This window comes from Hylobates moloch, unplaced genomic scaffold (assembly GCF_009828535.3).
Source record: "Hylobates moloch isolate HMO894 unplaced genomic scaffold, HMol_V3 SCAFFOLD_19, whole genome shotgun sequence".
Taxonomy (NCBI): domain Eukaryota; kingdom Metazoa; phylum Chordata; class Mammalia; order Primates; family Hylobatidae; genus Hylobates; species Hylobates moloch.
In genome coordinates this window covers 34,512,817-34,539,796 of record NW_026652294.1, presented here as the reverse complement: position 1 = coordinate 34,539,796, position 26,980 = coordinate 34,512,817, and the positions used below count along the sequence as shown (strand labels likewise).

The window sequence follows — 26,980 nt, the reverse complement described above, 5'->3', positions numbered from 1 at the left end:
GCTAATAAAGATCTCTTGACTGCGTCTAGCGTGCTCTGGGTCTGCCTTTACTCTTACATTGGTGCCGTGACTCGGATCGGGACTCCCCACCCTTCAGTGGGATCCCGATCCTTTTCCAGGCCCGACCCAGACCCCAAACCAGTCTTCACCCATTTTCCTGTTCGCCGACCTCTCCGCACAACACCGCCCTCATTTCAGTAAGTCTTCCCCTCCGGGGCCTACCTTTCAGGCAGACTGTTAACATAGCCCTTCGATCCCCACCCTAGCCGCTCTCAAAACAGACATAGCTCGCCGAGGGCCCTTAAGGCCACAGTGGACCCCAAGTTACCCAACCCAGTCTCGGCCTCCAGGGAACTGAGTTTTCTCCCTCCCTCTCACTCGCCCGGCCTGGGCCCCTCCTCCTCGCTCACTAAAATCCTGGTACCAGGTGGCCCACGGCCCTCGGCCTTCCAAAGGCCCATCAGTCCTTCCGTTTCGGTGACGATCGACTCGGAAGCTCTGACTCACCACACCGTCGATCGGCTAGTAGGGGACGCCCTACCTAGCCCAACGCCGTATATTCCCCGCCTCTCATAATGGGAGGCTCTGCATCCCTGCCGGCCGACTCCCCTTTACAATGTCTCTTAAACAACCTATCCGCTCTAGGCCTCGCCTCAGATATCAAGCCTAGACGCTTAATTGAACTCTGCACTCAAAATTGGCCCACTTATCCCTTAGACAACCAACACAAATGGCCCACGCACGGGTCCCTTGATCCCAATCTCCTTCAAGATCTCTACAACTACTGCGAGCGAACAGGAAAATGAGTAGAGATCCCATATATTCACGGCTTCTTCCTTCTACGGGACAGACCTAACCTCTGCCTCCCTTGCGAACCCCAACAGCTCCTTGCCGCTCTTAAACTGCCAACCCCCCCCTCTGCCCCCGACTTCGACCCAGCTGACGAGCCCCCCCCATACCACCACCCTCTGCCTCGCCTTCCGGCCGCCACCCTCCCCAACTCGCCCCCCGTTCCTCCACTTCCTCCTCGTCACTTCCACCGGCCTCTTCCCCTGCCCCTGTCATTTAGCCCTCCCAACACCCGCTCGAGATCTCACCATCCCATTCTTGTCCCCCTTAGAGAAGTAGCTGGAGCAGAAGGTATCGTCCGAGTCCACGCTCCCTTCTCCATAGCTGACTTATCCCAAATCGAAAAACACTTAGGTTCCTACACCTCCAATTCCGCTTCCTACATTAAGGAATTTCAGTACCTTCTCCAAGCTTACAGCCTCACCTTCCATGACATCTACACAGTCCTCTCCAACACCCTTCTCCCTGAGGAGCGTAGACGAGTCTGGGAACAGGCTCGCACTTACGCAGACGAGGTTCACCAAACGACCCCAGCCTTGCCACTGGGGGCGCAGGCAGTGCCCGAGCGAGAGCCTAACTGGGACTATAACACCCAAAATGGAGTAGCAGCCAGAGACCATTTTGCTACCTGCCTAATGGCTGGACTACGCAAAGCAGCCCAAAAGGCAGTTAATTTTGAAAAATTCCATGAAATAACACAAGACAAACATGAAAACCCATCCGCCTTTCTAGACCGCGTTACAAAGGCACTCCAACAATACACCAACACAGACCCAGAAACCCCCGATGGTAGACAACTCCACATGTCCCATTTCTTTGCACGAAGTTTTCCCGACATCAGACAAAAACTAAAGTTAGACAGAGGCCCCTTCACCCCTCAATCCGAGATATTGGCAATGGCGTTCAAGGTTTATCATAACCTGGACGAGAAAGCAAAGAGGCAAAAATACCAATTATTAGCACAAGCCCTCCAGGCCTCTCCTCAGCCCGCATCACGGTCACACGGCCATAAATCCTCCAGTCATCCGCCTCACTGTCAGCCCCCCGGGCCGTTTTAAATGTGGAAAGGAAGGTCATTGGGTCAGAGAGTGCCCAAATCCCAGGCCCCCCCCTCGGCCGTGTCCTAAACACCACCAGCCTGGCCACTGGGCCGTAGACTGCCCCACTCCTGACCTCTTAGGACTGGCCATCGAAGACTGACGGGGCCTTGGGACTCCTTTCCCGACACAACTTATCACCACACAGGAGCCCAGGGTCTCTCTAATGGTGGATGGAAGCCTCATCACATTCCTCCTTGACACCGGAGCTACCTTCTCGGTTTTGAGGGAATTCTGGGGTGTCACTTCCCTTTTTGGATCCTCCCCTAGCAGTCTACCTATTCACTGTAAAAGAAACCTACAATGCTCACAGAAGGTCACACACAAATGTCATCAGCTATACTCGGTGCCCCATTAATGCATCCTCAGTTGATACCCAAGCAATGCCTGGTCCTACCCAGCACAAACCCTAACCATCACCCGCATACTCAAAACTAATTCTCAACAAGCCTTGTCCCAAGTTAACGAGCACATCTCGCTAGGTGAGCACAACTACAATCACAATTACACTCACCAGCCAACACCATCCCCATACACTCCTCTTGGCAACTATTCCTCAATCAAGGACTACTTCTATTTAATGCCTCTCAAGTTCCCACTTCCGACTGCTTCAAATCCATCAATTCCTCCCTTCCCGGCCCCTGTATACCTACCACTCTAGTCTCTCAACTCACATTACTCTCCTTTTCCGAAGGCCTCCAGGCCTACCAGTTTGATCACCCTGAGTCCAATTCTCTCACAGGCCCTCGACAAAAACGAGCAATCTTTTACCCATCATGCTCGGAATCTCCCTAACAACTTCTCTCCTAGGCACAGGGTTAGGAGCCACTTCACTAATCCTAGTGTGTCCCAACTTTCAGACTTATAGCCCAATCCCTAGACATTTAACCAGCTTCTCCTTAGAAATTATCAACTTTTAGCTACCTGCGAAGACGAAGCAGGCTCCATAGACGGTCTCACAGCCTGCTAATGGCCCTTCAGTCAAACTTCAGTCTTCGAAATGACAACAACACACTGATTCCAGCAGTTCCTCAACGATCTCTGCACTGACAGCTGGCTCATCGCTGATCCATCGTTACCGCTCGGATGGCTTACGGCATTAGAAGATCTGTATCTTCAAGTGACCTTCACAGCCTACACCCCCCAAGAGGTGTTCACATATAGTGCCCTGCTCCTCGGACTTGTTCTCCTATTATACCCATCATACCGTGTGTCAAACCTCCCTAACAGCCCTCCCTAAAACTCTCTTTCCCTCTTACAACGCCCCCACTCAGCAGGAAGTAGCCAGACGAATCACGACGCCCCTCAACCCCCTCTTAAAGAAAACAAAAGGGAGGACTGTTGGGTGGCTCAGACACGTAAGGTACCACAAGATGGCGACAGTTCCGGGTTCTTCCACCCTCTCCACACCTGACGCAATGTTAAACCCGCCAAGAAAGACCCAATAAGAAAATAACACCTCCCGCTCCCCCAGCTCATCCCCAGGCCCGCCCCCCAGACCCAATCATCGATACCCACGTAGCCCTAAGGGATATAAATATCCCATCCCAACAGCACTCTCTCTCTCTGCGTGACCTGACCTGACTGCTAATAAAGATCTCTTGACTGCGTTTGGCGTGCTCTGGGTCTGCCTTTACTCTTTCAGTTTCTCCCATTCTGTGGGTTATCTTTTCACTCTCTTGATACTGTCCTTGGTGTACAAAACCTTTTTTTTTTTTTTTTTAGACAGAGTCTCACTCTGTCGCCCAGGCTGGAGTGCAGTTTCTCGGCCACTGCAACCTCTGCCTCCCGGGTTCAAGTGATTCTCCTGCCTCAGCCTCCCGAGTAGCTGGGACTACAGGCACGCACCACCATGCCCGGCTAATTTTTGTATTTTTAGTAGAGACAGGGTTTCACCATGTTGTCTAGGCTGGTCTTGAACTCTAGGCCTGAACTGATTTGCCCACCTTGGCCTCCCAAAGTGCTGGGATTACAGGCGTGAGCCACTGTGTGTGGCCTAAAACTTTTTTTTTGAGACAAGGTCTTGCTGTGTTGTCCAGGCTGGAGTGTAGTTGGCTTGGTCATGGCTCACTCCAGCCTTGAATGACCTCCCAGGCTCAAGTAATCCTCCCACCTCAGCTTCCTGAGTAGCTGGGGCTCCAGGCATGCGCCACCATGCCTGGCTATATTATTTGTAGAGACAGGGGTTTCACTTGTTGCCCAGGCTGGTCTCGAACTCCTGGGCTCAAGTGATCCTTCTGCCTTGGCCTCTCAAAAAAGTGGTGGGATTACAGCTGTGAGCCACCATGCCCAGCCTAGAAGTTTTTAATTATGATGAAGTACAGTTTATTTTTTCTTTTGTTCCCTGTGCTTTTGGTGTCATATGCAAGAAATAACTGCTAAATCCAATGTCAAGATTTTCCCCTATGTTTTCTTTTAAGAAGTATACAATTGGCCGGGCACGGTGGATCACGCCCCAGAACTTTGGGAGGCCGAGGAGAGCGGATCACGAGGTCAGGAGATCGAGACCATCCTGGCTGACACGGTGAAACCCTGTCTCTACTAAAAATACAAAATATTAGCCGGGTGTGGTGGCGGGTGCCTGTAGTCCCAGCTACTCGGGAGGCTGAGGCAGGAGAATGGCATGAACCCAGGAGGCGGAGCTTGCGGTGAGCCAAGATCGCGCCATTGCACTCCAGCCTGGGCGACATAGTGAGACTCTGTCTCAAAAAAAAAAAAAAAAAAAAAAGTTTACAATCTCAGCTCTTAACTTTAGGTCTTTGATCCATTTTGAGTTAATTTTTGTATATGAAGGCCCAACTTCAGCTTTTTGCATGTAGATTGTCATTAGGATACAGACAGAAAAAAACATTTTTTCTTTCTCCAGCCTTGCCTTCTCTCTCTAGAACCCTGGGGATGTAAAGCCTTTCATGGAGCTAACTGGCGAAGCAGAAAGTCCCAGCTCTGGCCCCAAAGTAGAGTGCAGATTACTGAGATTGGACATAATAGCTTAATAACTGGGACATATCCACATATGCACCATTTTTTCTCTAAGCCATTTGAAAGTAAGTATAGGCATCATGGATGTTCACCTCTAAATATTCGCAGGCCTCTGCTTTAAAAATAAGGACATTCTCCTATATTACCATAATATCATTATCACTAAAAAATTAACAGTAATTCAAATATTATTTAAATTTAAATGTTACCAATTATTCCTAAAACGTCTGTTGTATCTTTTTCTCACCCTGACCAATCCAAGATCAATGTTCTCATGTATTGAATTTAGTTATTTCTCGTTAGCCTCTTTTTAGATAGTGCTATAATTTTTAAATTTATTTTTAATTTTTTTTTTGAGACAGGGTCTCACTTCCATTGCTCAGGCTGGAGTGCAGTGGTACGACCTCTGCTCACTGCAACCTCTACCTCCTGCCTCAGCCTCCCGAGTAGCTGGGACTATAGGCACGTACTACCATGCCTGGCTAAATTACTTTTTATTTTTATGAAATAGAGATGGGGTCTCGCTGTGTTGCCCAGGCTGGCCTCAAACTCCTGGGCTCAAGGGATCCACCTGCTTCAGCCTCCCAAAGTGCTGGGATTATAGGTGTGAGCCACTGCACCTGGCCAATTACAATTTTTTTTCGAGTAATTTTTTTAAAAGATTCAACACCAGAAAAATGTTTCACATTCTGGTTTCGCCTCATTGTTCCCTCATGGTTAGATTCACATTAAACAATTTTTATTAAGAATACGGCCGAGTGTGGTGGCTCACACCTGTAATCCCAGCACTTTGGGGGGCCGAGGCAGGTGAATCACCTGAGGTCAGGAGTTCAAGACCACCCTGGGCAACATGGTGAAACCCCATCTCTATTAAAAATACAAAAATTAGCCAGGCACAGTGGCTCATGCCTGTAATCCCAGCTACCCAGGAGGCCCAGGTAGGAGAATCGCTTGAATCCGGGAGGCAGAGGTTGCAGTGAGCAGAGATTGTGCCACTGTACTCCAGCCTGGGAGACAGAGAGACTACGTCTCAGAACAAACAAACAAACAAAACGACTATATAGTTAAATCTATATACTTCTTGTTGCCTCAAATCAGGAGACATATAATGTCTCCCCAGTACTGTGGAAGCTAAGTTTGGTCACTTACTTAAGGTGGCAATTGCTGAATCTTTGCAATGTAAAGACACCTTTCCCTTGTACTTAAATTCTCTATAGGGCCATACTTTGAGATCATGTGAAGAGCCTGTTTCCCAATGATGTTACTTCTAAATGTTTGAGCATCCACTGATAATTGCCAGAATCATTCATCACACTAGGGGTTACAAAATGGTGATTTTTCTAATTCTACCATTATTTCTAAATTTATTAGTTGGCATTCTTTTGAAAAGACAAACTTTCTCCTTTCCCTTCTTTTACTTGTTTCGTGTGAGCAATATTTACACAGATATAATATGTATTTACTTATTTTTGTTTGTTTTGAGACAGAGTCTCACTCTGTTTCCCAGGCTGGAGTGCAGTGGTGCAATCCTGGCTCACTGCAACCGTCACCTCTGGGGTTCAAGCAATTCTTCTGCCTCAGCCTCCCAAGTACCTGGGATTACAGGCACCTGACACCACATCCAGCTAATTTTTAGTAGAGATGGGGTTTCACCATGTTGGCCAGGCTGGTCTCAAACTCCTAAGCTCAGGTGATCCACCCGCCTTGGCTTCCCAAAGTGCTGGGATTATAGGCATAAGCCACCATGCCCGGCCAAAAGTCAATTAAGAAAGTAAACTCAGATATTTAGAGTACCACTGTGGACTTAAACAATTTATTAATGTAAACTATTATCACCATTATACTTTTTCTTGGTCAAATTATGCTAATATTGGCCAGTGACAACCTCTTCTGACTGGTTCCTATGTTCTTTTCTGTTGTTTTTGATCCAGGGTCTTGCTCTGTTGCCCAGGCTAGAGGACAGTGGTACCATCATAGCTCACTACAGCCTCGGCATCCTGGGCTCAAGCGATTTTCCCACCTCAGCCTTCCAAGTAGCTATGACTACAGGCAGGTGACACCATGCCCAGCTAACTTTTAATTTTTTTTGTGGAGACACAGTCTCACTATGTTGCCCAGGCTGGTCTCAAACTCCTGGGTTCCAGCAATCCTCTTGCCTAAGCCTCCCAAAGTGTTGGGATTACAGGTGTGAGTGGTGTCACCATACCTGGCCTACGCTGTTTTTTATATAAATCTATTAGTCTTCGAGCACTTCCTTGTTTTCTGACACAGGTTATTCCAGTTGAATCAGCACAAAATAAAAACAAACAATAAGGCTGAGTGTGGATAGTGAAGCTATTAAGAATTTCCTACGACACTCTGGGAGATGATTAATTGCAGGAGTGGGGAGGTAGGGGTGGACAGTGGGAGGTCTTCTGTCTCAAAAGGTTTTCAATAGATGAAAGGCATTTCTTGTGGGAAAACATTCCTCAAAGAATGTCCATTGGCAAGAAAGAAAAGTGTGCTTGGCTTTAAACTTTAAAGGGCCAGTTCCTATTTTTTAACCTAACAGGCATGCATGTGGAGATCAGAAGTTTAAATCTTTTTTGGTTACTTTAGATTGTGATTGAACAGACTTACAAATAGCTTTTTGAGCTAACTTGTTTTTAAGGAGAGAGGTCTGGGTATGAATTAGTGAGAGACATACAGAGCAAACCAAAATGGAGGTGATTTATTAACCCCAGGGGAAACGAGAGCAGTACAAGAAAGGAAGTGTAATTCAAAGCATCCTTCACGGTTCATGTGAGCAAGACTCACACAGACAGAAGAGTGTATGCGTTGAATGTTGGTTCAATCAATTTAATATTCTATTGTTTATAACAGTTATCATGAGGGAATGAGGGAAAAACAAAGTATAGGCCAGGCATGGTGGCTCACGCCTGTCATCCCAGCACTTTGGGAGGCCGAGGAGGGTGGATCACCTGAGGTCAGGAGTTTGAGATCAGCCTGACCAACATGGAGAAATCCCGTCTCTACTAAAAATACAAAATTAGCTGGGCGTGGTGGCACACACCTGTAATCCCAGCTACTCAGGAGGTGGAGGCAGGAGAATCACTTCAACCCAGGAGGCGGAGGTTGCTGTGAGCCAAGACGGAGCTATTGCACTCCAGGCTGGGCGACAAAAGCGAAACTCCATCTCAAAAAAAAAAACAAAAACAAAAAACAAAGTATATTCCTGTAAGTTGGGAATGAGAGAGCAAAATTACATCTAAAATTATACAAACTCAAGAAAGAGCAGTATTTGCAATGTTTAGAAATAATAAATTGTCAGAAGGCTGGGCACAGTGGTTCATGCCTGTAATCCCAGCACTTTGGGAGACCAAGGTGGGCAGATCACCTGAGGTTGGGAGTTTGAGACCAGCCTGGCCAACATGGTGAAACCCCATCTCTACTAAATATACAAAAATTAGCTGGTTGTAATGGTGCACACCTGTAATCCTAGCTACTTGGGTGGTTGAGGCATGAGAATCGCTTGAACCTGGGAGGCAGAGGTTGCAGTGAGCCGAGATCGCGCCATTGCACTCCAGCCTGGGCGGCAGAGTGAGATCCTGTCTCAAACAAACAAACAAAAAAAAGGTGTGGTGGCTCATGCCTGTAACCCCAGCACTTTGGGAGGCTGAGGGTGGATCACTTGAGGTCAGGAGTTTGAGACTAGCCTGGCCAACATGGTGAAACCCTGTCTCTACTAAAAATATAAAAATTAGCTGGGCATAGTAGTGCATGCCTATAATCCCAGCTACTCGGGAGGCTGAGGCAAGATAATCACTTGAACCTGGTAGGCAGATGTTGCAGTGAATGGAGATCGCGCCACTGCACTCCAGCCTGGTAACAGAGTGAGACTCTGACTCACAAAAAAAATAAATAAATAAAATAAACGCCAGAAGAAACAGTTAATTTAAAGTAGCTGTCTCTGGGGAATAAGAATCAGGAATGGGGAAGAGTGGACAGGGAGTTGCTGTTTTTCCTGATAAGTTTTGAAGCACTATTTGATTTCTTAAAGTATGTATGCATATTATTCTGATAAAAAATTAAACTAATGAAGGAAAATATTTTCACTAAGGCATCCGGCCTACATAGTTTTACATGATTTTTCTACTAGCCTTTAAGAACCACATAATTCCTACATTATATAAGCTATTTCAGAGCATAGAAAAAGGCGGGAAGCTCTCCAATTCATTCTGAGGCTACCATAACCCACCATGGTATCAGCTGGATTACAGGTGCCCGCCACCATGGCCAGCTAATTTTTTGTATTTTTAGTAGAGATAGGGTTTCACCACATTGCCCAGGCTGGTCTTGAACTCCTGACCTCAGGTGATCCACCTGCCTTGAGCTCCCAACATGCTGGGATTACAGGTGTGAGCCACCGCACCTGGTCAGATGATTTTAAAACTCTTACCTTTTATTTACACCACCAATCACCAATTAGAGAATGTAATTGGGGGGAAAAGCCTTACTCACAGTAACAACAAAAACCTTCCAACAAGAATAAGTCGAACATGAAATGTGTAAAGCCAATATAAAGAAAACTATAAAACTTTACTTAAGGACGTAAAAGAAGCCTTAAATAAATGAGAAGACATACCCTTTATTTGGATTAGGAAATTTAATATTATAAAGATGTCAGGTCTCCTTAAGTGAATCTATAAATCCAACACATTCCCAATCAAAAGCCCAACAACATCTTTTATAGAACTTGACAAGCTGGCCGGGCATGGTGACTCATGCCTGTAATCCCAGCACTTTGGGAGGCCAAAGCTGGTCTCAAGCTCCTGACTTCTGGGAACTATAATTCCCAGAAGCCTGTGCTGTCGGAGGGACCCGATGGGAGGGATCGTGGGAATGGTTTCCTCATGCTGTTCTTGTGATAATGAGTTCTCATCAAGTCTGATTATTTTATTTATATTTTTATTTTATTTTTATTTTTTGAGATGGAGTCTTGCTCTGTCGCCCAGGCTGGAGTGCAGTGGCACGATCTCAGCTCACTGCAACCTCCGCCTCCCAGGTTCAAGCAATTCTCCTGTCTCAGCCTCCTGAGTAGGTGGGATTACAGGCATGCGCCACAATGCCCGGCTAATTTTTTTTTTTTCTTTTTTTGCATTTTTGGTAGAGATGGGGTTTCACCATGTTGGCCGGGCTGGTCTTGAACTCCTGACCTCAAGTGATCCTCCTGCCCCAGCCTCCCAACGTGCTGCGATTACAGGTGTGAGCCACCGCACCCGGTGAAATCTGATGATTTTATAAGGGGCTTTCCCCCTTTGCTCAGCACTTCTCCTTCCTGCCACCCTGTGAGGGCTGGGCCTTTTTTCCCCTTCGTCTTGCACCATGATTGTAAGTTTCCTGAGGTCTTCCCAGCCATGTGTGAGTCAATTAAATCTCTTTTCTTTATAAACTACCCAGTCGTGGGTATTTCTCGATAGCAACATGAGAATGGAGTAACATGAGTAGGAATTTAATTTTTAATAAGTGTGGCATTTGCAAGCACTGGGGAAAAGACACGTCATTCATTAAATGCTATAGAAAAATTGTCCACCTGGAAAAAAAGTGAGACTATTCCTTCACATAGTACACAAAATCAATTGGAGATGTATACGTACGTCATAACATCATGTTGTACACCTTCGACGTATATTTTGTCAATTATACCTCAATAAAGCTGGAGGAAAAAGTGCAGAAGGATTAGAGAGCTAAAGGTAAAAAAATGTTAGCAGAAAACAAAGAACATTTTTATCAACTCCCAAGTAGTTGGAATTACAGGCACATGTCACCTTGTCTGGCTTGATTTTTATACAGCCATATCTGTCATTTTCCTTTTTTTTTTTTTTTTTGAGAAATAGTCTTGTTCTGTCACCCAGGATGGAGTGCAGTGGCATGATCATGGCTCGCTGCAGCCTTGACCTCCCAGGTTCAAGTGATCCTCCCACCTCAGCCTCCTGAGTAGCTAGGATGACAGGCACATGCCACCAGGCTTGGCTAATTTTTAAAATTTGTTTACAGAAAATGGAATCTCACGACGTTGCCCAGGCTCCTAGGCTCAAGCAATCCTCCCTCCGACTCCCAAAGTCCTAGGTTTACAGGCATGAGCCACCGCACCCAACCTCATCTTCTTTTATAGCTTCTGGGTTGTGTGTCTTGCTTAGGATGGTTTACTCCACCATCCTAAGCAAGGCAGGAGGATCGCTTGAGCCCAGGAGCTCGAGGTCAGCCTGAGAGACATACTGAGACCTTGTCTCTAAAAAAATTTTGAATGAAATTTAAAAATTCAAAACATACACAATTTATATACAACGTAAATGTAAAAAATTTACACTGTAAATAGGGTAAAAAAGATAAACAGATTGGGAATAACTTATATAGCAAAGAATCATACACAGCTAGATTTATGAAGGTCTCCTACAAATGAACAAGAGAAAGAAAGACAACCTGCTAGAAAATGGGCAAGGGACACAAATAGGCAACACACATGAGAAATAAAAATGCACTGGGGGGCCGGGCGTGGTGGCTCATGCCTGCAATCCCAGCACTTTGGGAGGCCAAGGTGGGCAGATCACCTGAGGCCAGGAGTTGGAGACCAGCCTGCCCAACATGGCAAAAACTCCATCTCTATTAAAAATGCAAAATTAGCCGGGTGTGGTGGCACGCGCCTGCAATCCCAGCTACTCGGGAGGCTGAGGCAGGAGAATCACTTGAACTTGGGAGGCGGAGGTTGCAGTGAGCCAAGACTGCACCACTGCACTCCAGCCTGGGCAACAAGAGCAAAACTCTGTCTAAAAAAAAAAAAAAAAAGAAAAGAAAAGAAATGAAGAATAACAACAAAAGTATAACCCTAATTGCACCGAGTATCTGAACGGGCAAGGCTCAAAACTGAACTCATTATTTCATTCAATTAATATATGACCGCCTACTAAGTGCCAGGCACTGTGCCAGTTCCTGGCACAAAGACAAAGATCATCTGAGGGCAGGAGTTCGAGACCAGCCTGGCCAACATGGTGAAACCCCGTCTCTACTAAAAATACAAAAATATGAGCTGGGCATGATGGCGTACGCCTGTAATCCTAGCTATTCGGGACGCTTGGGCACGAGAATCGCTTGAACCCAGGAGGCGGAGGTTGCAGTGAGCTGAGATTGTGCCACTGCACTCCAGACTGGGTGAGAGAGTGAGACCTTGTCTCAAAAAAAATAAAATAAAATAAAAATAAATAAATAAATAAATTAGCTGGGCATGGTGGTGTGCGACTGTAATCCCAAGTACTCAGGAAGCTGAGACACGAGATTCGCTTGAACCCGGGAGGCGGAGGCAGTGGGCTGAGATTGCGCCACTGCACTCTAGCCTGGGTGACAGAGCGAGACCCCGTCTCAAAAAAAAAAAAAAAAAGAAAAAAAAAAGAAAAACAAATACAAACATGGTCCCTTCCCTCACGAAGTTCACAGTCTAGCGGCAAAGGCAGGCATTAGTCAAAAGAGCACACACATATATAAAGGAAAATCACACGGCGTTGTCAATGTACAGAGTGAAGACGGCCCAGCTGAGGCTCAGGGAGAGCTTTCCTGAGGAAAGATCTGGCTAATCCTGCAGGATGACATAAGTGAATTAGTTCACAGGACATGCTGGGATAGAAAGGAACCAGGAAAAGTACTTCAGGCATTTTCCATCGAAAAGAGATATTACTGGGCCAGACATGGTGGCTCACGCCTGTACTCCCAGCACCTTGGGAGGCCAAGGTGGGAGGACTGCTTGAGCCCAGAAATTTGAGACCAGCCTGGTCAACATAGCAAGACTCAATCTTTATTTAAGAGAGACACGTTACTTCAGAGCAAATGACAAAATAGAACATTTTTCAGCTCACAATTCCCTTGTTAAAGCTTGTTAAAGCTTGATTTACTTACTGAAGAAGTGAAGAGGAGTGAAGAAAGATATCCCTCAAGGTCTCTGCTGTAGAAATTGTGACCTGAACAGACGTCGGGAGTGAAGCCCACTTTTGAAGCAAGTATGATTTCCACTCATCCACAGGCAGATCCATGCTGCTTTTGATCTATAAAATGAGTAAGAAAATAGGAATCTACAAATGCACAATTGTAGAAAATCAAGGGTTCAGCCAGGTGCGGTGGCTCCCATCTGTAATCCCAGCACTTTGGAAGGCCGAGGTAGGTGGATCACGAGGTCAGGAGATCGAGACCATTCTGGCTAACACAGTGAAACCCCGTCTCTACTAAAAATACAAAAAAATTAGCCGGGTGTGGTGGCGCACACCTGTAGTCCCAGCTACTCAGGAGGCTGAGGCAAGAGAATCGCTTGAACTGGGGACGCAGAGGTTGCAGTCAGCTGAGATTGTGCCACTGCACTCCAGCCTGGGCAACAGAGCAAGACTCTGTCTCAAAAAAAAAAAAAAAAAAAAAAGAAAGGAAAATCAAGATTTCATTCAACGAAGCCTGAAACAATAAAATCAATTCTTGTGGTCTTTTCGTCTAGTTTATATGCTAAGGAAGGATCTATATTCTCTCACAGCAATTCACTCAACATCCTTCCATTCAGAAATATTTACTGAAAGACTACTTTGTCACAGCCATCATGCAGGTGATGGTTATACAACAAAGACGAAGCAGACTAGATAGCTACCATCTGTGTCCTCTTAGATCCCCTAGTGTCTTTTTTTTGTGTGTGTGAGACGGAGTCTTGCTCTGTCGCCCAGGCTGGAGTGCAGTGGAACCATCTCGGCTCACCGCACCCTCTGCCTCACAGGTTCAAGCAATTCTCCTGCCTCAGCCTCCGCGTAGCTGGGATTACAGGCCTGATCCCTCTAGTTTCTCAAGTCTGAAACCTGAGACACACCCCAGATTTTTCTTTCTCACCCACTCCAGCAACTATTCAATTAACAGGTATTTCTCTCTCTTACATAGTTCAGCGTTCGGATTAAGTCCTCACCATCTCGTCTGGCATTCTTCCTAGAGTGTCATAATTAGTGTCCATGCCATTGGCACCACTCCCCACCTTCAATCCAGCCTCCAACACTGAGACAGAAATCAGTGCTCTGCCTTAAGTTCATCAACACTACTCCAAGCATACCCGAAAGCCCAGGACAAAACCGTCCTTACTTGACCCTTGGCTGACTTTCTAATTCTCAGGTGTCACTTGCTCCTCTGCACCCTTGCATACTGAACTACTTATCGCTATCCCCGGCTTGCCAGGCTATTTCATCTCTCCAATGTTTTGGCATAGGCTATTCATGCTTTCCAGACCAACCCTACCCTGGCTTATGGAGTACACCTGGAAAATTCCCACACGTTCTTCGACTCGACTCAAATGGCACCTCCTCCGGGAAGGCGTCTCTGATTGCCCAGCTGTGATTCCAACACCCTTGGCGCCTGTACCACGTCTACCTGGAGGTGGGGTTACTCACGACATAAAGTGCCCCCACACACTGTCCTCTTCTCTAAGGACGGGGGCTGGGTCTGATTCCCTTTCGGAGACCGGCCCCCCCACCCCCCGCCGCCAGGGTGCCAAGCTCAGGGCTTGGCCCGGGCGGGAAGTCAGCCCCGCGTTGCTGGAGGAACCGGGCCACTGCTGCGACTCTATTTAGCAGCTGAGCTCTCAAGGAACAGCTTTCACCCCCTCTGGGATACCAACCTGTGCACTGGCCAGAGACCGAGGCGAGAACGCCTCGAGAGCCCGCTCAGAGGCGGCCGGAACCGGGCCCCGGACTCCCTCCCAGCGCCCGCGCAGCTACTGGCGCACCCCTTGGCGCCCGGCTCCGCCCCGCCCCGCGTCCGGCGTCCCGCGCCGGGCCTCGCTTGGGACCACGGGTGGGTCACGTGGGCCGCGCCTCGGCCAATACGGCGGCTGCGCAGCGCCCGGGCCCGCCCCTGAGCCGCGCGCACGTCGGGGGCGGGAGCGGCGCGCGCAACTTCTCGGGCCAATAACTGCGCAGCGCGCGGGACCCGGGTGGGGAAGGTCGAGCTGTTGCGGGGTCCGCGCGGAAATCTGGGCGGTGGAGCCATGGTCGGCCAACTGAGCGAGGGGGCCATTGCGGTGAGGAGGTGCCGGGGGCCGGGCTGGCGGTCCGTGGTAGCTGCGGCCCCGAGCCTCGCGGAGTGGAGAGGGGGAGGGGAGCGCGGGGCGACGGGGGATGAACGCGAGGGGAGGAGATGGCGGGGGGCGGTGGGGACCTGCCGGGCGTCCTTCTAGTGTCATCACCCCCTCCTCAAAGCATTCTTTCGATCGTCTTTAAAACATGCTCACATTTTTCCTACTTAAGAACAAACTAAACGCTTGCCTTTCTCTGCATCTTCCACCTGCGGACACTTTCTGCCTCTTCTTTCCCCACCCACAGCCAAACTTCTTGTCTGGTTTCAGCCACTTCCTTTCCTCGCCTCTCATCAACTCTTTAACCCACTCCAGTCATCCCCTTGATCGCTGTAGAAAACTCTGGCTGAAGGTACCAGTGGCCTCCAAGTTGCTAAATCCAGCCCTTTTCCGTTTTCAGCTTACCTGAGTTCTCAGCAGCGTTTGCATTTGAGCCCTGCTTGCTTCTGGTCACACCCTCTTCCTTGGGTTTTAGTGGCTCAGCTTGGCAGGTCTATCCCCGTCTTATTTGCAGGCCCCTCTTTGTAAACTTTTGTTGAATCAAGGCTCCCTCTAGGCCCTCTTGATTCCCGAGGCAATTTCTTTTTTTTTTTTTTTTCTCCAGCCTGGGCGACACTCATTGTCGCCCAGGCTGGAGTGCAGAGGCGCGATCTCGGCTCACTGCAACCTCGGTCTCCCGGATTCAAGCGAGTCTCCTGTCTCAGCCTCCCGAGTAGCTGGGACTACATGTGTGCGCCACCACACTCGGCTACTTTTTGTGTTTTTATTAGAGACTGGGTTTCATCATGTTGGCCAGGCTGATCTCGAACACCAGACCTCAAGTGATCCGCCCGCCTCGGCCTCCCAAAATGCTGGAATTACAGGCATGAACCACCAAGCCCGGCCCCAAGGCAATTCCATTGCCATCTATTAATGTATGTCAGTTGCTCACAAATTTCTTTGTACTGAGCCACCTTTACTCTAAAAGACAAACTTCTGTCATCTGTCTGCTTATTCCATGCTTCAGAGGGTTTTAAGTTCAATATACATATCCCAAAGCAAATTCTTTATCTTTCTAAGTCTGGGCCTCTTGATCCCTATCTCCACGGATGGCACCATTATCTTTTCAGTTGATTGCTAACCAGAAATTGAGAAATTATTCCTCCTACATTGTCCATCACCTGGGCGTCCAGTCCCTCACCAAGTGAAGTGTATTTTACTTCCGCGTAGATCTATCAAGCCCACCGGCTTCTCTCCATCCATACTGGCACCATCATTTTTTTTTGCCTGAGCTGCTTACTTCCACTCAGCATACGTTCCTGCCACCATTCCCATCCACAGCATACTCTCAGCCTACCTGTCCAGTCACCCCCAAAATTTTTTTTTTTTAATTTAGATTTCTGGTATATTCCATACTCCTACCTTCTTCCATGGGGCCTTTGAACTTTTTTTTTTTTTTTTTGAGATGGAATCTCACTCTGTTGCCCAGGCTGGAGTGCAGTGGCGCAATCTCGGCTCACTGCAAGCTCTGCCTCCCGGGTTCACGCCATTCTCCTGCCTCAGCCTCACGAATAGCTGGGACTACAGGCGCCCGCCACCACGCCCGGCTAATTTTTTGTATTTTTTAGTAGAGACGGGGTTTCACCATGTTAGCCAGGATGGTCTCAATCTCCTGACCTTGTGATCTGCCCGCCTCGGCCTCCCAAAGTGCTGGGATTACAGGTGTGAGCCACTGCGCCTGGCCTTTTTTTTTTTTTTTGAGGCGGAGTCTCGCTCTTTCTCCCCATACCCCCCCACCACCGCCCCAGGCTGGAGTACAGTGGCACAATCTCGGCTCACTGCAACCTCTGCCTCCCGGGTTCAAGCAATTCTTGTGCCTTTGCCTCCAGAGTAGCTGGGATTACAGGCACGTACCACCACACCCGGGTAATTTTTTGTGTTTTTAGTAGACACAAGGGTTTCACCATGTTGCCCAGGCTGGTCTTGAACTCCCAACCTCTGGTGACCCGCCCGCCTCGGCCTCCCAAAATGCTGGGATGACAGGCGTGAGCCACCGCACCCGGCCCTGAACATTCTTTTCCCTCTACCCACTGCCTAGGTGGTTTTTCACTCTTCCCCACACTGGCAAACACTATCTTCATATCTCAGCTCATTTGTGACTTCCCTTACTAGGCTAAGTCCCTTTGAGACCCCAATTCCTGTTCATTCACTTATCGATTTATTTATTTTTTTATTTTTGAGATGGAGTCTCACTCTGTTGCCCAGGCTGGAGTGCAGTGGAACGATCTTGGCTCACTGCAAACCTCCGCCTCCTGGGTTCAAGCAATTCTCCTCCTTCAGCATCCCAGGTAGCTGAGATTACAGGAGACTGCCATGATGCCCGGCTAATTTTTGTATTTTTAATAGAGATGGTGTTTCACCATGTTGGCCAGGCTGGTCTCGAACTTCTGACCTCAGGCAATCCACCTGCTTCGGCCTCCCAGAGTCCTGGGATTACAGGTGTGAGCCACCACGCACGACCCCATTCACTTATTAGATGCATGACTTGAGGCAAGATACTAAACTGTTTCTTTTCTGTAAAACGAGGGCAATGATATCTATTGCATAAGATTAGTAGGAGGATGGAGTAAGTTATTAAATTTAAAGTGCATAGCACACTGATACATAGTAAATGCTCAGTATTTATGTTACCTATTAATAATTACAGATACAGTTTTATGTTTGATTTGTCAGTTTCTTTTTAAAATTTTAAAATTATTACTGTGTTTGTTTGTTTTGAGACAGAGTCTTGCTCTGTTGCCCAGACTTCAGTGCAGTGGCACATTCTCGGCTCACTGCAACCTCTGCCTCCCGGGTTCAAGCGATTCTCCTGTCTTAGCCTCCCTAATAGCTGGGATTACAGGTGCCCACCACCACACCCTGCTAATTTTTGTATTTTTAGTAGAGACAGGGTTTCACCATGTAGGCCAGGCTGGTCTCGAACTCCTGGCCTCAAGAGATCCGCCCACCTTGGCCTCCCAGTATGCTGGGATCACAGGCTTGAGCCACTGTGCTTGGCCTAATACTTTCTGTAAATTCCATGAGGCCTGCAATCAGGTCTGGGTTATTTTACTCTGCATCGTATCCCCAGTACCTGGAGAAGTGCTGGCAAGTTTTAGGTGCTGAATAAATGCTTGCTAGTTGCATGAATAAATGAGGCAGTGGGAAGAAAGGGACAGGTGAATGGGGAAGAAAGGCAGCTTGGGGGAAAAACAGGAACAGGAAGAACTATTGTTGGACTCAAGTGAATATTTAAATTAGGAATGTGTGAATGCTGAAACTGGGGAAGTGACTTTAAATTGTAGCCTTCATTTACTTTATAGCTGCTACCTTGTGTCTTTAAGACAAATTAAGACTGTTTCTAGGCCAGGCGCAGTGGCTCACGCCTGTAATCCCAGCACTGTGGGAGGCCGAGGCAGGCAGATCACCTGAGATCAGGAGTTTGAGACCAGCCTGACCAACATGGAGAAACTCTGTCTCTATTAAAAATACAAAATTATCCAGGCGTGGTGGTGCATGCCTGTAATCCCAGCTACTTGGGAGGCTGAGGCAGGAGAATCTCTTGATTCTCCTGGGGTAGAGGTAGGTAGAGGTTGCGGTGAGCCGAGATCGCACCATTGCACTCCAGCAACAAGAGCAAAACTCCATCTCAAAAGAAAAAAAAAAAAAGAATGGTTCTTCACTTTTAAAAAGACTGATCATGGGCCAGGCGCAGTGGCTCATGCCTGTAATCTAAGCACTTTAGGAGGCCAAGGCAGGTGGATCACTTGAGGTCAGGAGTTCGAGATCAGCCTGGCCAACATGCAGAAACCCTGGTCTACTAAAAATACAAAATTAGCTGGGTGTGGTGGCATGTGCCTGTAATCCCTGCTGCTTGAGAGCCTGAGGCAGGATAATTGCTTGAACCCACGAGGCAGGCGGAGGTGGCAGTGAGCCGAGATCGTACCAGTGCATTCCAGACTGGGCGACAGAGCGAGACTCTCAAAAAAAAAGAAAGAAAGAATGATCATGGAGATATTTAAATAATTTGATAAGTTCTTTTTTTATTTTTTAGAGATGGGGTCTCACTCTGTTGCCCATGCTAGTCTCAAACTCCTGGGCTTAAGCGATCTTCCCACCTCAGCTTTCCAAAGTGCTATGATTACAGGTGTGAGCCACTGCACCTGGCCACGTTTTTATATTCAAAATTTTATAAACCTATTTCCAGTGTAGGTGAACTATTTTGTTCATAAATGAAGAATGAAAGTTTCACACGTTTGTGGTGATGGAAAGAGTTGGAGAACCTTTGTTGACGTTGATTATCAGCTAAAGCAGGTATCATTTTCATTCAAAAGACGCAGGCCACAAAGGGTATGCAAATACCACACAAATGTGGAGGCATTTGAGCAAGAGTCACATGATAAAATAAGAGATGATGCATGGAACTCTTGTGGTAAACAGAATAAATAGCATTTGTATCTTAATTATAGAACGAAAGGGGAAGGGAACTAATGTTTTTGACTGTTTCTAATGTGACAGATGCTTTAGTAGTTAGTGCTTAAGTAACACTAGAAGATAGCTATTTATTATACTCCCATTTTACAGAGGAAGGAAGTACAGAGAGGTTAAATAATGGGGGTGAAGATTTGAACCCCATTTTGAACACCCATGAAGATTTGAACACATGTGCCCTTGAGTATTACATTTGTTGCTTTATATACTTACTAGGGATTTTTTTTTAAAGGGTCTCACTCTGTTGCCCAGGCTGCGGTGCAGAGGCATGGTCTCAGCTCACTGCAACCTTCACCTCCCAGGTTCAAGTGATTCTTTTGCCTCTGTCTCCCGATTACAGACATGCGCCACCATGCCCAGCTAATTTTTGTATTTTTAGTAGAGACGAGGTTTCGTCATGTTGCCCAGGCTGGTCTTGAACTCCTGGCCTCAAGTGATCTGCCGCCTCGGCTTCCCCAAGTCCTGGGATTACAGACTTGAGCCACTGTACCTGGCCGTAATTTTTAAATGACAGAGTCTTGTTCTTCGTCTCTCAGGCTGGAGTGCAGTGGCATGATCATAGCTCACTGCAAACTCCAACTCCTGGGCTCAAGTGATCCTTCCACCTCAACCTCTCGAGTAGCTGGGAGTACAGGTGCATGCCACCGTGCCCAGCTCATTTTTTTTTTTTTAATTTTGTGTAGAGATGGGGTTTCGCCATCTTGCTTAAGCTGGTCTTGAACTCTTGGTCTCCAAACAGTTCTCCTGCCTTGCCTCCCAAGTCTTTGGGATTACAGGCATGAGCCACTGTGCCTGGCCTTGTCCCTTAAAACGAGTTATCCGTTTGTAAACAGCTGATTTCTTTGGATCATTGTCCCCATATACTTTTCTTTAATAAGTGAGCTCCTCCTTCTTCCACCCAAGCTTCCCCTTGAATTTGTTGTTGGTTATTGCTTCCATTTTAGCAGAATTCATGTTGCTCTGATAGGGGCTCTCTTCAAATTGATGTCTTATCCTTCTTAGTACCTCAAACTAGGTCTTGTTCAGACATGTTATAACAAGTTAGTATGAGTTTATTTTAGTGCAAAAAATTTTTGAAATGCATGCATAGTTTTTTCATAATGCACATTTTTCATGTACTTTTTGAATTCCCGTCATATATGCACGTGGTTTTAAAATCAAATGGAACAGAAAAGTGTTTATGGCCGGGCATGGTGGCCCACATGTGTAATCTCAGCACTTGGTGAGGCTAAGGCGGAAGGATCCCTTGAGGCCAAGAAAGAGTTTGATACCAGGCTGGGCAACATAGCAAGATCCTGTCTCTGTTTCATTTAAAAAGAAGAAAGAGGTGTTTAATGTAATTACTGACCTTCTGCCCTACCTTGTCCAGTACTGTTCCCCAGAATAACTGCTTTTTAGAAAAATCACTGTCATTGACGTTTCACTTACGTATAGTAAATTGCACCTTTTTTTTTTTTGGAGACAGAATTTCCTTCTGTCACCCAGGCTAGAGTGCAGTGGCGTGATCTCAGCTCACTGCAACCTCTGCCTCCCAGGTTCAAGCAGTTCTCATGCCTCAGTCTCGTTAGTAATTGGGGTTACAGGTGCACGCCACCACGCCTGGCTAATTTTTGTATTTTTAATAGTGATGGGGTTTCACCATGTTGGCCAGGCTGGTCTCGAACTCCTGACCTCAGGCGATCCGCCTGCCTTGGCCTCCCAAAGTGCTGGGATTACAGGCATAAGCCACCACGCCCAGCCAAATTGCACCTATTTTAAGTGTACAGCTTGATGAACGTTGACAAATGTGCGCCCCCCTTAACCACATTGCCCCGGTGGAGATATAGAATACTTCCATCAACGCCCAACTCCTCCTGCTCCTTCCCCACCTCCGTCCTCACCCTAGGCAACCAGTGTTCTGGTTTCTACCTTTGTAGGTTAGTTTTGCCTTTCCTAAGACTTCATATAAATGGAATCAGATAATATCTATCCTTTTGTGTCTGGCTTCTTTCAGCAATTTTTTTTTTCCCCAGAGGCAGGGTCTCTGTCACCCAGGCTGGAGTGCAGCGACACAGTCATGGCTCACTCCAGCCTTGACCTCCTGAACTCAAGAGATCCTCACACCTCAGCCTCCTGAGTAGCTGGGACTACAGGTGCATGCCACCACTCTTGGCTAATTTAAGAAAAAAATTTTTTTTTTTTGAGACACAGTCTTGCTCTGTTGCCAGGCTAGAGTGCAGTGGCGCGATCTCAGCTCACTGCAACCTCTGCCTCCTGGGTTGAAGCGATTCTCTTACCTCAGCCTCCCAAGTAGCTGGGATTACAGCCGCATGCCACCATGCCCAGCTAATTTTTGTATTTTTGGTAGAGACGGGGTTTCACCACGTTGGTCAGGATGGTCTCAATCTCTTGACCTCGTGATCCACCCTCCTCAGCCTCCCAAAGTGCTGGGATTACAGACGTGAGCCACTGCGCCCGGCCTAAAAATATTTTTTGTAGCGATAGGGTCTTGGTGTGTTGTCCAGGATGATCTTGAACTCTTGGGCTCAAGTGATCCTCCCACCTTGGCCTCCCAAAGTGTTGGGATTACAGGCACAAGCCACCACTGTCGACCAAAATGGTGTTTGCGATTTATCCATGTTAATTCAGTAATTTGCACCTTTTTATTGCTCAGTAGTATTCCATTGTATGACTGTAATAAAATTTGTTTATTTACTTATTATTGCACATTTGGGTTATTTTCATCTTTTGGCTATTATAAATGAAGATGCTATGACCATTTAAGTACAAATCTTTTTGTGGAAATATGTTTTCATTTCTCTGGGATAAATATCTAGGAGTGTAATTGCTGGGTCATAGGTAACTGAATGTTTAAAAGAAATTGCCAAACTTTTCCACTGTGATTATGAGAATCCTACTTGCTCCATATGCTTGCCAGTCATCAGTCTTTGATTTTGAGTGTTCTAGTGAATGCGTAATGGTACCTCACTGTGGTTTTATTTGTATTTCTCTGGTGACTAAGGACGTTGAGCATCTTTTCGTGGGCTTACTGGCCATTTGTATATCTTCACAAAAGAAGTGTCTGTTCACATCTTTTGTTCACCTAAAAATTGGGTTTTGTGCTTATTAATGAGTTGTAAGAATTCTTTATTCTTGGTAGGTCTTTCGTTAAATATAAATATTACATATATTTTGTCCCAATCTGTGACTTGCCTTTTCTTTTTTGAAATTTTGTTTTTTTGAAGTGCACTTTTAAATTTTGATGAAGTCCAAGTTATCAGGTTGTTTTTTTTGTTTGTTTTGTTTTGTTTTTTGCGGAGTTGTGTTTGTGTGTCCTAAGAAATCTTTGCTAGGCTGGGCGCTGTGGCTCATGCCTGTAATCCCACCACTTTGGGAGGCTGAGGCGGGCGGATCACTTGAGGTCGGGAGTTCAAGACCAGCCTGGCCAACATGGAGAAATCCCGTCTCTACTAAAAATACAAAATTAGCCGGGCGTGGTGACGCATGCCTGTAATCTCAGCTACTGGGGAGGCTGAGTCAGGAGAATTGCTTGAACCCAGGAGGTGGAGGTTGTGGTGAGCCAAGATCACGCCATTGCACTTCAGCCTGGGCAACAAGAGTGAAACTCAGTCTCAAAAAAAAAAAAAAAGAAATCTTTGCCTACCCGACCCAAGGTCACAAATCTTTTATACTGTGTTTTCTTCCAGACGTTTTATAGTTTTAGCTTTGCCTTGTGGTCTGTGATGCATTTCAAGTTTACTATTTTATCTATGATATATAGATCTTTTTTTAATATAGATATTCAGTTGTTCCAGCCCCGTTTATTGAAAAGACTGTCCCGTTCCGTTGAGTTAGTCACTTTATTTATTTATTTTTTTTAAATTTTTTATTTTTAAGACGGAGCCTCGCTCTGTTGCCCAGGCTGGGGTGCAGTGGCGCGATCTCAGCTCACTGCAAGCTCCGCCTCCCGGACTCACGCCATTCTTCTGCCTCAGCCTCCCAAGTAGCTGGGACTACAGGCGCCCGCCACCACGCCCGGCTAATTTTTTTTGTATTTTTAGTAGAGACGGGGTTTCACTGTGTTATCCAGGATGGTCTCAATCTCCTAACCTTGTGATCCGCCCGTCTTGGCCCCCAAAGTGCTGGGATTATAGGCGTGAGCCACTGTGCCCGGCCCCTTAGTCACTTTAGATAAAAGCAATGGACTGTATATGTGTATCTGTTTCTAGAATGTCAGTTGATTTCTATGCTGTTGCTTATGTCAATACCACGTCGTCATAAACTTTGCAGATTTATAGTAAATCTTGAAATCTGGCATCGTAAATTCTCCAGCTTCATTTCTTTTTTTTCTTTTTCTTTTTTTGAGACAGAGTCTTGCTCTGTCGCCCAGGCTGGAGTGCAGTGGCGTGATCTCGGCTCACTGCAAGCTCCGCCTCCCGGGTTCAAGTGATTCTCCTACCTCAACCTCCTGAATAGCAGGGATTACAGGTGCCTGCCACCACACCCAGTCAATTTTTGTATTTTTAGTAGAGATGGGGTTTCACTATGCTGGCCAGGCTAGTCTTGATCTCCCAACCTCATGTGATCTGCCTGCCTCGGCCTCCCAAAATGTTGGGAGTACAGGCGTGAGCCACCGTGCCTGGCCTCCAGCTTCATTTCTTTTTTTTTTTTTTTTTTTTTTTTTTTGAGACAGGGCTTTACTCTGTCACTCAGGTAGAGTACAGTGGTGCTATCTTACCCTACTGCAGCCTCTGCTTCCCAGATGCAAACAATCCTCCTGTCTCAGCCTCTCGAGTAGCTGGGATTACAGGCGTGTGCCACCACACCCAGCTACTTTTTGTATTTTTTGTAGAGATGGGGTTTCACCATGTTGGCCAGGCTGGTCTCGAACTCCTGACCTCAAGTGATCATCCTGTCTCAGCCTCCCAAAGCGCTGATCCCTTTGCATACACTGAAGTATAGAGAAACAAAGTACAATAAAAAAAGAAAATGAAAACAGACGTTTGTTTGTTTTGAGACAAGGTCTTGCTTTGTCACCCAGGCTGGAGTGCAGTGGTGCCATCACAGCTCACTGCAGCCTAGACCTCCTGGGCTCAAGTGATTCTTCCCCAGCTTTGTGAGTAGCTGGGACTACAGGTGTGCACCACATACCTGGCTAATTTTTTTTTTTTTTTTTTTTTTGAGATGGATTCTCTCTCTGTTGCCCAGGCTGGAGTGCAGGGGCGCAATCTCGGCTCACTGCAACCTCCGCCTCCCAGGTTCAAGCTATTCTTCTGCCTCAGCCTCCCGAGTAGCTGGGACTACAGCCGTGTCCCACCATGCCCGGCTAATTTTTTATATTTTTAGTAGAGACGGGGTTTCACCGTGTTAGCCGGGATGGTCTCGATCTCCTGACCTCGTGATCCGCCCACCTCGGCCTCCCAAAGTGCTGGGATTACAGGTGTGAGCCACCACCTGGCTAATTTTTTTATAGAGTTGGGTCTCTTTATGTTGCCCAGACTGGTCTCGAACTCCTGGTCTCAAGTGATCCTCCTGCTTCTGTCTCCAAAAGTGCTGGGATTATAGGCATGAGCAGCTGTATGCAGCCTTGTTGGTAGTTTTCAGTGTGCGGTTCTTACATATGTACTGTTAAATATATCCCTAAATAATTTACTTTTGAAGCCCGACGTGGTGGCTCATGCCTGTAATCCCAGCACTTTGGGAGGCTGAGGCGGGCAGATCACCAGAGATCAGGAGTTTGAGACCAGCCTGGCCAGCGTGGTGAAACCCCGTCTCTACTAAAACTACAAAAATTAGCCAGGTGTGGTGGTGCATGCCTGTAACCCCAGCTACACAGGAGGCTGCAGCAGGAGAATTGCTTGAACCGGGGCGTTAGAGGTTGCAGTGAGCTGAGATTGCGCCACTGCGCTCTAGCACAACAGAGCGAGACTCCGTCTCAAAAAAAAGAAAGTTCTTTTGATGGTGTTTAAGTGGCATTTTTGAAAATTTCATTCTTCAGTTGTTTACTGCTAGTATATTGAAATACAAGTGATTTTTCCACACCAGCCTTGTGTCCTGCAAACTTGCTAAATCAACTTACTAGTTTTTATAGATACCTTAGGATTTTCTATGTAAACGATCAGATTGTCTACAAATAAAGGAAGTTTTATCTCTTCCTTTTTAATCTTTTTATTTTTTATTTTGAGAGGGAGCCTCACTCTGTTGCCCAGGCTGGAGTGCAGTGGTGCAATCTCAGCTCCCTGCAACCTCCGCCTCCTGGGTTCAAGCGATTCTCCTGTCTCAGCCTCCCCAGCAGCTGGGATTACAGGCATGCGCCACCACGCCCAGCTAATTTTTAAATTTCTGGTAGAAACAGGGTTTCACCACGTTGGCCAGGCTGGTCTCAAACTCCTGAGCTCAAGTGATTTGCCCGCCTCGGCCTCCCAAAGTGCTGAGATTACAAGCCACCTTGCCCAGCCAGTTCCTTTTTAATCTTTATGCCTTTTTTTCCCTTGCCTTATTGCATTAGTTAGAACCTCTAATACCACATTGAATAAAGGTGTTAAGAGGTATATCCTTGCCTTATTCCCAATCTTAGTAGCATATTATTGTCTTTTACTGTCAAGTGTGATGGTAAGCGTAGATTTTTTTTGTAGATGTCAGCTATCAGTTTAAGCGTTACTTCTATGCCTAGTTTGCTGAGACTTTATAATGAATAAGTGTTGCCTTTTCTGTATCTATTCAGTTGATAATGATTTTTCTCTATTCTGCGAATGTGACAAATTACATTGATTTTTCAGATGTTAAGTAAACCTGGCCTTCCTTGGATAAATCACACTTGGTCATGACATATTATCCATTTTATATAGTGCTGGATTTGATTTGCTATTATTTTGTTGAAGATTTTTTTTTTTAAACAGAGTCTCGCTATGTTGCCTAGGCTGGTCTTGAACTCTTGGGCTCAAAGCAGTCCTCCCACCTCGGCCTCCCAAAGTGCTAGGATTATAGGCATGAACCTCTGCATGGGGCGGTCTTTGTTTTTTTTCTGTCATAGTAAACCTAACATCATAAAATGACTTGGAAAGAAAGTCTTTTCTATTTTCTGAAATAATTTATGCAAGTTTTTTGTTTGTTTGTTCTTAAATGTTAGCTAGGATTCACCAATAAAGCCATCTGGACCTAGAGTGTTTTCTTTTGGAATATTTAGAATTATCAATTCAATTTCTTTAATAGATATAGAGCTGTATAGATTTTCTTTTGTATCAGTTTTGATAATTTGTATTTTTTGAGGGATTTATCCACTTTATCTTGGTTGTTTTATAAGATTGTTCCTAATACTCCCTTATTATCTCTTTAATGTATATAGGATTTATTTATCTAATTCCCTGTTAATGAGCACTAGAGGGAAATGAATGGTTGTTATGAATAATGAGTACACATGGGATACCGGTGTTAGAGATGTACTAAG

At 46.4% G+C, this 26,980-nt stretch overlaps 2 protein-coding genes across 8 annotated transcripts in view; one reads left to right on the top strand and one right to left on the bottom strand.

The window, feature by feature from the left end:
* The window catches only part of SMYD4 (SET and MYND domain containing 4), a 55,438-nt gene extending 40,728 nt beyond the window's left edge, over window positions 1-14,710 (bottom strand). For 4 of the 6 annotated variants that reach the window (XM_032138995.2, XM_058431272.1, XM_058431273.1 and 1 more), the window contains exons 1-2: window positions 14,590-14,710; window positions 12,852-12,997 (exon numbers count right to left, since the gene is read on the bottom strand). In XM_032138995.2, the coding sequence (XP_031994886.1) occupies window positions 12,852-12,985 (134 nt within the window). In that variant the 5' untranslated portion in view covers window positions 12,986-12,997; window positions 14,590-14,710. Of the gene's footprint in view, window positions 1-12,851; window positions 12,998-14,589 lie in introns of those variants that run through there. The other 2 variants (XM_058431275.1, XM_058431277.1) reach the window with 2 other exon arrangements.
* Window positions 14,711-14,839: 129 nt separating this feature from the next.
* Window positions 14,840-26,980, top strand: part of RPA1 (replication protein A1) — a 65,556-nt gene continuing 53,415 nt past the window's right edge. The window contains exon 1 of one of the 2 annotated variants that reach the window (XM_032138993.2): window positions 14,840-14,991. In XM_032138993.2, coding sequence (XP_031994884.1) covers window positions 14,959-14,991 — 33 coding nt within the window. In that variant the 5' untranslated portion in view covers window positions 14,840-14,958. Of the gene's footprint in view, window positions 14,992-15,941; window positions 15,960-26,980 lie in introns of those variants that run through there. The other variant, XM_058431514.1, reaches the window with a different exon arrangement.